Source organism: Nestor notabilis, unplaced genomic scaffold (assembly GCF_000696875.1).
Source record: "Nestor notabilis isolate BGI_N333 unplaced genomic scaffold, ASM69687v1 scaffold20907, whole genome shotgun sequence".
Taxonomy (NCBI): Eukaryota; Metazoa; Chordata; class Aves; order Psittaciformes; family Psittacidae; genus Nestor; species Nestor notabilis.
Window position 1 is genome coordinate 10,771 of NW_009936416.1, and position 10,518 is coordinate 21,288.

The following is a 10,518-nucleotide window of genomic DNA, read 5'->3' on the forward strand; positions in this document are numbered from 1 at the left end:
CCTGCTGAGGTTTTATTTTTTGTGACGAGCCTTCAGTCCTGTGCTTTCTATTGGCAAACATTTGGGGGTGGAAAGGCAGTTTTTCCATAACTTGCCTTTTTTGAAGTTGTCAGTTTACTACTTTTGCATTTAAACATTCTCCAGAAATCTTTGCAGCTTTCTTTTTCTTACTTGTCTGGGAAGTCTCTCCAGTTATTTCTCTGCTTTTAATCCAAAACTTTGATATCGCAGTTTTGTGCTGGTAATACCTTGTAACAACACCAGTTAGTGGGCAGTCAGCAGAAATTAAACTGAGAGTTTAAAGTGACACCTCTTTGTCATGTTGGTGTCAGGTTTTTGTTTTTAAACAAAACTGAAATCTCTTTTGTGGTGGTGGAGCTTAAGTTTTGGCTAAAACCACTGTACAAAGTTTTAAAGTATGAGAGCTTGTGCTAATGAGAAGCTGCAGGGTTGTTTGTGGGTGGCCTCTTATTTCGTTTTAGGGAATATTTAATTTGCAAAAAGCCAAGGTAAAATTTACAGAATGGTTTTGGTTAAAAATGGGGATTTGATCCGAGTGAATCACTTTGTGCATCACTTTGTTCTGCTGTTCCTTGGAAGCTTTTCCTTTCACACTAGGGGGATATGTTCGTATACGTGGATATTAAAATACAAGGCCAGAGGAGTGTGTGCTGATGAGCAAGACTGCACTTTCTCTCTTGTCAGGCGAGCAGCAGTCATGCAGCACTGGTTTGGTGAAGTGCGGGTGCATATGCTTGAATATAATGTTAGTAACTCACTGCAGGCAGCAACATCACCTGGGCAAGGTGGAGTCTGTCTGTAGAGGTCTCTTTAACAACCATGGGTTGCACTACTCCAGTAACATAAAGTAATCCCTAACTAATACAGAGTAACACCATTCCCCTATAGGAACTCTGCCTTGCTCCTAACTGGAATGCTCAAGGCATGAGTTACTAACCCGCACCATTACGTGCTTTTGGCAGGTAAAATTTGGAGTAAAGCCTGTTTTCTCCTGGAGATTCGCTGTTCGTTTTGAGAGCTCATTCTTCTGTGTTTCACGAAACAAAACCTGTCTTCTGGTGGAGACAGTAATGGAAGAGTTCATCTTACCGAGTTCATTCTGCTACGATCTGTAAAAACTGAAGGCTTCTTAGGTTTTGTGTCTTCGGGTGAAGCTCTGCTGTAGCAGAGGCCCACTTTGTGTGTCAAGAAGGGAGTTTTGAGTATGTACCTTTACTAAACAATAATTTTATTTAGATTGTATATTGTGAAATTTCACTTGATTCTGGTAGTGGTGTCCTGCTTGGTTGTTTGGATCACCTGCTTTGTGCCATTGGTAGGCAAATAGGAGAAGCCACCCTTGGTGATCTATCCTCCTCACCTTCTTTTACAAATGAAGTTTTTCCACTGTGTGCAATACTCTATTACCAAATTCACTACAGTTGTCAGGTGTTACTAGTGCTTCTGTTCAGCAATGGGTGGGAAGAGGCAGTGGCTCCCTGGAGTGTTCTGCGGGGCTGGCTGATGTGGTTTGCCGACTCCCCGGGGTCTGCCCTTGAGCCTGGACAATCCTGCTGTGTGCCAGGCAACATCTGAGAGGTGCTGCGTTCAATTCCTCTCATCTACCAAAGCACAACTGAGTTCTGCTTCTGAAAGGTTTCTCCCTCCAACACCGAAGGTGAGGATTCTTCAGTGCAGGTTGCAGCATTCTTTCCTTGCCTGGAGGGGTTATACAGGGCCCACAGCAGGAAAAAGTCCTTGTATCTTCTTCCTTTCAGCAGGGAAAATGCCATTCTGTGGTGGGTGGAGGGAAGGTGGGTGGTTCTCCTTGGCTGGTTAGGAAATGCTGCGTTTATGTAATCTCTGTTCACACTCCAGCTATGTGTGGAAAATAAAGCCTGGGTGTGGGCATAATATCCTTCCATTAAGAGAACCTGGGAATCCAGTGACTAGCACAGCTATTGTATGTTGCTGTGTTGAGTAAATGGAAGGCAAACTTAAGGAAGAGTTTCTGCGTTGTGCTGTCTTAATGGAACACTGGAAAATCAGTGCCCATGCTTGTAAACCCAGTGTTCCTCACCAGAAACTGAGTCCTCTCTCTGGGGTTGGGAAGTACTCAAAGGCTTTTAAATGTAGAATTTTTGGTAGAGATTGCAGTTGGGCTTTGGACACAAAATGTAGTACATCTTAAGGGATTTGTTGTGCATTTTCCTCTTTGCCTCCTTACCCCGCTGGATTCTTTCTTTTCCCATCTTTTATTTCTCTTTACAGCACCTCCACTACATTGAACGGGGTAGTGGTGTCCACATACTCAACCAACACATAAGGAGGTGCTTCAGCTGCATCAGCGTCCAGTACACATACTCAGGGACACAGTTCTGCAGTTGTGGTCAGGAGATGTTTGCTTGTTCCATTTAGGTATAATGTTGAGAGAAGAGTGTGCTGCTGCTTGGTGCAAACCCTCATGGTCAGGGGAGACCTTATGACAGTCTTCCAGGGCCTAAAGGGGCTCCAGGAAACCTGGAGAGGGGCTTTGGACAAGGGATGTAGGGACAGGACAAGGGGAATGGCTCAAACCTGCCAGAGGGGAGATTGAGCTGAGCTCTGAGGCAGAAGCTCTTCCCTGTGAGGGTGCTGAGGCGCTGGCACAGGGTGCCCAGAGAAGCTGTGGCTGCCCCATCCCTGGCAGTGTTCAAGGCCAGGTTGGACACAGGGGCTTGGAGCAACCTGCTCTGGTGGAAGGTGTCCCTGCCCATGGCAGGGGTTGGAGCTGGAGGAGCTTTAAGGTCCCTTCTGACCCAAACTATTCTGTGACTCAGCAGTAACCCCGGATGTGCCCGGCACACACTAGAACTGAAGGAAAACCTCTGATGTTCCTGCTAAAAGCCTCACTTGAGGAAGGCAGCGCAGCTCTCTGGACTGGCTAGTCCCAAGCTGAGCTCCCACTGAAGCCCCTCATGTCCCTCCAAACCAGATGGCTGTAACATGGGGATATGGGCCCCCTATGACCAGCCTGCTTGTGGGGGAGATCCCCATGAGCAGGGCAGGGGGAGTCGAGCGTCCCCCGGAGCGAGAGGTGTGCGGCGGCACTTGGCGGTGTGCGGGTGAGCTCGGCGGATCTGGGACTTGCTGTCACATATTGATCGGTTGTCCTCCAGTGTGGTTTTTGTCCTTAAAAGCTTTTACCACCACTGGAGCTGTAACACTGCTTTAATGTGTTCTAAATTTGGAATTGAGGTTTCTCTCTGGGTGGTCCATAATCGGAAAATGTCATTTCTAGAGAACTGAACAGAAATCCCTTCGGCCCAGTAGGACTTGAGGAAGCTCCTAAATTCCAAGCCCTACACTCTGTCTTTGTTACTCTGTTTTCTTTTATCTTGGTATATTTTGTGGATTATAAACATTACTTGGGGAATAACGATGTTCTGTGAAACAAAACCAACTGGGTGTATATTAGGACAGGAAATGTAGGTTGGGAGACTTGTTTTTTGGGAAACTCCTGGTGGGATTGACTCAAGCCCAACAGGTCATGAGTATCTAGAAGTGGCATTGCTTTTGCAGCACGGCATGGATTGTTCTGTATATGCTGGTGGCTCTACCATGTTCCTCACTTCTGGCCTTGCATCTTTCAAAATCAATAGCTTCTCTTTTTCTTTGCTTTTATTAATAGTTCTTTTTTAGTACTTGGTTTTGTCCAAGCAAAGAGCAAAACTAAAGATTGTTGATGTCTCTACTGGAAATTCAGAATCTAATTGAAATGCTTTAATACAATTCTGCACTCTGCTAATACAATTGATGTAAATTGCAAATGGGCTTTTACAGCCTTAATTTGAAAACTTCATGCGTTCTACGGAATAAAACACATTTACCAAAATGTTCCTGCTTTTACGTTCACTTAATGCCAACAGGCCATGATGGACCTGTGAAAAACACTGCTGCTGATGTAGAAATGCAGAGGAGGCCTGGTTTTAATTTGCCTGGTTCCTAATGATGGCTGGTATTGCTGCTTCTGGAGTGGCTTTTCATTAAATGCTTCATTTAGCTTAGTGCAATACCATCTTTGTATGCTTTTACTTCGGGTAATGTGCTATATGAAACTCTGGGATTGTGGAGCTTCTCGCCATCGTGCATTAGTGAGGGAAGGTGGTGACTTCCTTAGCTTGGAAGAAGCATCTCCTTCCTTCTATTAGTTCTCTGAGTGGAAATCGGAGAGCTTGGGGATGTCTTGTGTAATATTGGGATAAAACAAATACAGCAAATCCAAATATGCTCCTGGGATCATGCTGAAGAAGGCATTAAAACTAATGCCTTCATTTGGAAGCTGATCTATGTTGTAACCCCCCTGTGCTGGGCACTGGTGAGGCTGCACCTCGAACCCTGTGTCAGTTCTGGGCCCCTCACTGCAAGAGAGACATTGAGGTGCTGGAGCGGGGCCAGAGAAGGGCACCGGAGCTGGTGCAGGGCCTGGAGCACAAGTGTGATGGGGAAGGGCTGAGGGACCTGGGGGGTTTAGTGTGGAGAAGAGAAGGCTCAGGGGGGACCTGATCGCTCTCTGCAGCTGCCTGACAGGAGGATGGAGCCAGGAGGGGGCTGGTCTCTGCTCCCAAGGAACAAGGGATGGCACAAGAGGAACCGGCCTCAAGCTGCCCCAGGGCAGGTTTAGCTGGAGCTGAGGAACAATTCCTTGCCCAGAGGGTGCTCAGGCATTGGAACAGGCTGCCCAGGGCAGGGCTGGAGTCACCGTCCCTGCAAGTGTTCACAGCCCGTGGAGCCGAGGCCTCAGTGCCAGGGGTTAGTGGTGGCCTTGTCAGGGCTGGGAATGGTTGGACTGGATGAGCTTAAAGAGCTTTTCCAACCTAAATGATTCTATGAAAATACTAAAGACCTAAACATGAAGCAGACAGTACAGTCATTTACTGTTACTGGTTTGATCAGTATTGGCATGCTTGACTAGTGCTCTGATTGTGGGGAGTTTCAGAGCTTGCTTTAGTCACTTCTCACAGGTTTCGGCTGAGTCTCTGTCTCACTGCTGTTCTCACCCAAGTCAGCATTAGGAGACCCTCTGACAAAGTGAGCGGGTTGAGCCGTTGTCAGTGGCAGGTTGTTTTTCTGGTGCTAGAGGCACTGTAGCTGCTCAGTAGTGTGGACATTTGGAGAATGCAAGTGAAGAGTAGCTACTGTGGTGTATCTTACCCTGAGCTTGGTCACTGGCTTGGAGGGTGGAGGTCCCTCAGTTGCCTCAGTGAATACCCCTTTGTAAATGGAGAAATCCAAGTGTTGTCTCTCCCAAATTACCCGGCTTGTACCTAGGTCTGTGGTTCTCTGTGGGTGTAGATGTTGCCTATGGATCTGTTTGACTTGCTGGGAACTGAGTGCTTGTGTGCTTTCTCCCCTCTTCAACCTAGCCTTTATTTCTGCTGAGGTTATTTGTTTGTTTTTCAGATGAGACCCTTTTTGCTCTTCCTGCTACATCTGCGCCTCTGATGCACTCCTCTGCAGGCAAGTTCTTTCTGCTCATCTTTGTCTGAATACATCCTGCATTTCTGACCACATTAACCCTTTCCAACTAGTCTGCCTTAACTCAAAGTGAGCATGGGTCCAAGAATAGCCTCCATCACATTGCTCCATGTTGTGACTTCCCAGTTGATCTGTTCAAGGATTTAATACACATTCATTTCTTGACATGGTGAACCGTTGTGTGACCAAGCCACAGCCATCTGTGAATTCTTGGACCCTTGATTTAGGAGAGAAGTTGATATTATTAACAGGTTAACACATCAAAGCATAGCTGCTTTACTGGTTTAGCAGAAAGATTTAATCCATAGTAACTTTCTGCAGTACTTTACGTAAGTGAAATATGTAACTGTAGTATTTATGTAATGCTTTTTGTTAGCTACAGTGCCAAATTCCCATAAAAATGTCAAAAATAGACTTCATGCACATTTATGCGTGTGTCTGTGCACAAGCATCCACACATGCCCTCTGTCTGTCTCACCTTGCCAGCCTCCCTCTCTTACTTTGTTAATATTGCCTGCTGTACTTGGATGCTCTGTACTTGTCTGGCATCTTCAGCTTTACTGTGATCTCTGCGCTGCATAAAGTTGCTGCTTCTCTAGCCTCTTGCATACTTCTCTGCTAGAAGAAGTGAACTAGAATAGCACACTTTACCCCATGCTTTAATGGGTGATAGTGTTTATGGTAGAACTTGGAAGAACCTCTTAATAACTAACATCATGTGAACCTGTCATGAACGTTTGCATTGACTTTAAAGAGCACTTGCATTCTCTAACTTTCCTTTCTGTCCATGGTCACAGAAAAAGTTCTGGACTTGCAGGAGCAGCCAGGTAGCACTAAGTCGCTTGGTCAAGAGGATTTTACTGCAGTCCCGCTTGATACTGCTCCTTCTCTTCCCTCCTTCTCTCCTATCTCAGCTGATCCCTTTAAAGAGCACTCAGCCCTTGATACGCTCGCAGATGGATTACCTGCAAGAGGCACTTGCAAGGAAAATGCAAGTGAGGTTTATAAGGAACCTGTGGAAAAGGCAAGAAATCCATTTCTTTCAGAGGGAATTGAAAAGGACATTTCAGAGATGAAATCCTCAGAAGCCCCATTTGCTAAAGCAGAAGCAGCCATTTTATCTCAAGCTAAAGAAGAAACACAGCTAGAGGGCCCTAAAGAATTCCCTAGTCTGGAGAAAACGCCTGCAGAGCAGCTGAAAATGTCTCCAGAAACTCCTCAAGATTTGTTTGAGAAGAACGAGGAGGATTTCTTCTATAACAAAGACAAGTACAGAGGTGGTGATCACGGTGACAAAGAGGCACTGAAAGAAGACCCTCTGAAGAGGGAAGAATATGCAGACTTCAAACCATTCGAGCCAATATGGGAGCTAAAAAGTGCTAGTCATGGACTGAGCAGCGTGAAAGAGGATATTGGAAGTAAGGCAGATGCCAAACTAGAAAGCAGTTTAGATGAGAAATATGGTGTAAGTAAGCTGAATGTGCAGAAGGATTATGAAGGAGAGAGTGAAGGCAGCGCTGAAGATCGCTCTTTCCCAAGTACCCCAGAAGCTGTAAAAGAACCTTCGCAGACTTACATCACTTGTACTAAATTTGAATCCTCTGTGAGTCCTGATGGTAACAAAGGCAAGGCTCTTTCTCCACTAGAGGAAGGTGCTTCAGAAAATAGAACCGACGATGAGAAAAAGATTGCAGAAATGAAAGCTCAGACGAGCACAGAACAAGGTAATTTTAGCACTAAAGCAGTTGTCAAGCAGGAAGGCCAGGAAGCTGACTATGCTAAACCAGAGAGTATATCAACAATGCCATCTGACACTGCAGCAAATATGCCTGAAGGTCTTACTCCTGATCTAGTACAAGAAGCATATGAAAGTGAGATGCATGATGCAGCATGTACAAAACTTGCTTATGAAACAAAGATTGATTTAGTTCAAACCTCCGAGTCGGTCCAAGAGCCTCTGAAACCTGTGACACAACTCTGTCCCTCCTTTGAAGACTCGGAAGCTGCTCCATCACCAGTCTTGCCAGATATTGTTATGGAAGCCCCGCTAAGCACTGGGACTGCTGGTGCAGAAACATCTGCTGTGCAGCTTGAAGCTTCCCCATTAGAAACATTTATTCCTACTGCTAAGTATGAGAATGTAAAAGAAGAGACTGAAAAACCTCCCGTGTACCAAGAGGCAGCGAATGTACCACTGACACAGGCCCAAGAAGCAAAAGAGGCTTTGGCATTTAAGAAACCTGAGCATGAGAGTAGCACCAGTCCTGAAGATACAGAGACCCCATATATCTCTATTGCATGTGACCTGATTAAGGAAACGAAGGTCTCTGGTGAACCTGCTTCTCCATCCTTTACAGAATACTCAAAGACACCAATAACAGAATGCGTTCCTCAGGATGTGCCTGAAGACAAGGAACTCGTTGAAACACCGTCTCCACAGTTTGGGAAGTCTGACCTGTTCAACAGCCAGCTGATACCTGACTTTACAGAGAGAGCGAGCGAAGATCCATCTCTCATCTTAAAGAGTAAATCAGCTGAGAATATTGTAAGTGATGAAGAACATAAGGAACAACTGGTGGATTCGGGAGCTGCCACAGGCAAACCTTATCTGGAGTCTTTCCAACCAGAACTGGACTCTTCCAAAACTGTGGCTGCTCTGCCCTCTGAGCCAACACCCACAAAACCAGCCAAGCCAGAGAAGATTCCTCTTCAGATGGAAGAGCTGAACACTATGGCTTATCCGGCTGATGTACCTGTTGCTACACAACCAAAAACAGGAGATGACAAAGCGCTCTCGCCCATGGAGTCTTCCCCAGTCACAGTGGAAGATGACTTTGTGATGTTAGGTCATCCTAAAACTCCAGAGTTTTTGGCAGAAGCCATTGGCAGAGAAGTAATGCACAAAGATGCAAGTGAAGAGATCAGTAAGGTGATCCAAGGTGAGAAGAGGCCTTGTCCAGAGCTACCCTGTGACCTGTCTATAAAGAATGTAGAAGTAAAAGCTGAGGAAGACACCAATGCCTTGAAAAAGTCCTTGGACGCTGTGGACAAAGAAGTGCCTGAAGTATCCAAGATGTCCTTATCGGCCACAGATACCTCACCTCTACCTGCTGAAAAAGAGATAGTCAGTGTAGGAAAACCAGAAGCTTTTGAGAAGGAACCTGAGCGAGAAGCTGCTTCTGTTAAAGAAAAGGAAAAACCTACTGCTATGTTTTCAGCAAAGCTGAATAAATCTTCAGGTAATCTGTGTACGCTGTCTTGCGGTTTGCCAGTCTGCATATTTTTATAGCTAAGCTTAAGCATGTCATGACTTAACTGTTTTTAAGTCACTTCCTGTAAGCTTCGTTAAGGGTAACAGAAAATGTTGGTGCCTGCACTTTTACCTTACTCATATTCTGATTGCTTTAGTACTTTTTTTCTTCTGTTTATCAGGGATGGACTCACTGTCTCCAGTTTTCTCCTTCAGTTCTCCTGCTGATCTGTTGAGGGAGAAATAAGTCACTACTCACTGCAAGCTCTGCTGTGGTGGTCTGCAAGGCTGGGCATTAGGTGGCCTTCCAAACTTGCTCTTAATACGTGGTAGTAAGCCAAAGATGGTGTTTGTCTGCTGTGTGTACGTGATTTGAAGAGGCATTTCTTTTCATACACCATTCAGACATTAGACTCAACTTAGGAAAATACCCCTGCTGCTACTGTGTGTGTAGCATACACATCTGGAGTCTGGAAAAGAACCTGCACATCTCCTCTCATGGGACTTGCAGCTTGCATTAGATCAAGGCCAGTGGTATAAATTAAACAGTGCACATGAATATGAGTGCCATAGTACTCAGGTTACTAGGAAAGGTGCCATTAAGACGTTGAGTATCCTGCAAATGTTAAGATTGGTTTATATGCAGCAGAGATATTAGTTTCCATTTTTCAGGTGGGACTTGCACTTCAGTGTAGGTAATTTTTCTTCTAGTAAAGGCTACTTAGGTAGTAGAAAGTTGAAGGCCATTGTTGTGTTCTCTAAACTGAATACCTCATGAAACTCCCACTATTGTAGCCTAGAGGAGTACTTGCTTTTTGATACCACAGCACTCTGCTGCTACTTAAGACTTACACCAGAAGCTCTTATACCAGAAGCATTCCTGTTAAAAAACAACTACTGCAAAAAGCAGAATGACTCTGTTCCAAATAGAAAGCCAAACAGTAGTTTGACTCAGCAGTAGTATACTTGTGCAGTAGCTGCAGTCCACAGTTCATAAAATACTGCGTTCCTAATGTGGGTATTCATCACGTGTTTTGGAATACACAGATGGGTGTACGTTGAGGGGAACATCAGGGTGCTGGTGCAGCTGAGATAAGGTTTGGAAAATAAGGTAGAAGATGTAATTCTTACATTTAACTTTGCATGATAGTTGCCATTCCTCTGTTCCATCTCTTCTATACATACAGGTGGGTGGAAAGAACCATTTCCCTTTTGCCTTGCGATGAAGTATCAGTGATACCTGCACTGTTCAAACACTGTGTGTGTGGAGACTTCTCTCCTTGTGCTCAGACTTCCAACATACAGTGCTGTCCAGAGAACAGCTGCTGTGTATCTTATCCTTCATGTCAAGGGGTTAATTGTTCAGAGATCAAACTACTTAGAAAAATAACATTGCACTTAATATGCTAGCTTTTTTTATTAGTTCTTTTAACAGGAAGCCTTGCAGGGTATGTCTTTAATCATTGCATGGATGTAGCAGACTGGGGGTGACAAATCACTGCTTTGGGTCTGAGGAGGACACAGCTGCTGCTCTTCTGTCTGTGGGAGACTGCCAGAGGAGCTCCACGTGAACCCATTTCCCATAGCAGGAGGAGGAGAGAGTTGAACAGTGTCTTCCTCCTCTCATCTGTTGGCACAGAGCTGGGACAGGGCAGGACTGTGCCTGGCACGGGGCTGGCCTGGGTGTGCGGGGAGCTGGGGCACTGTCTGCAGTCTGTCAGTGTTGGAGTCACTGTAAAGCAGCTGCAGTT

At 45.4% G+C, this 10,518-nt stretch overlaps 1 protein-coding gene across 1 annotated transcript; it reads left to right on the plus strand.

Moving 5' to 3' along the window:
* The first annotated feature begins 3,004 nt into the window (after positions 1-3,004).
* On the plus strand, positions 3,005-8,869 carry LOC104408671 (reticulon-4-like). The gene is made up of 3 exons (XM_010018336.1): positions 3,005-3,104; positions 5,443-5,499; positions 6,315-8,869. The coding sequence occupies exons 1-3, from the start codon at positions 3,005-3,007 to the stop codon at positions 8,804-8,806; spliced, it is 2,649 nt and encodes an 882-aa protein (XP_010016638.1). The 3' UTR covers positions 8,807-8,869.
* The last annotated feature ends 1,649 nt before the right edge of the window (positions 8,870-10,518 follow it).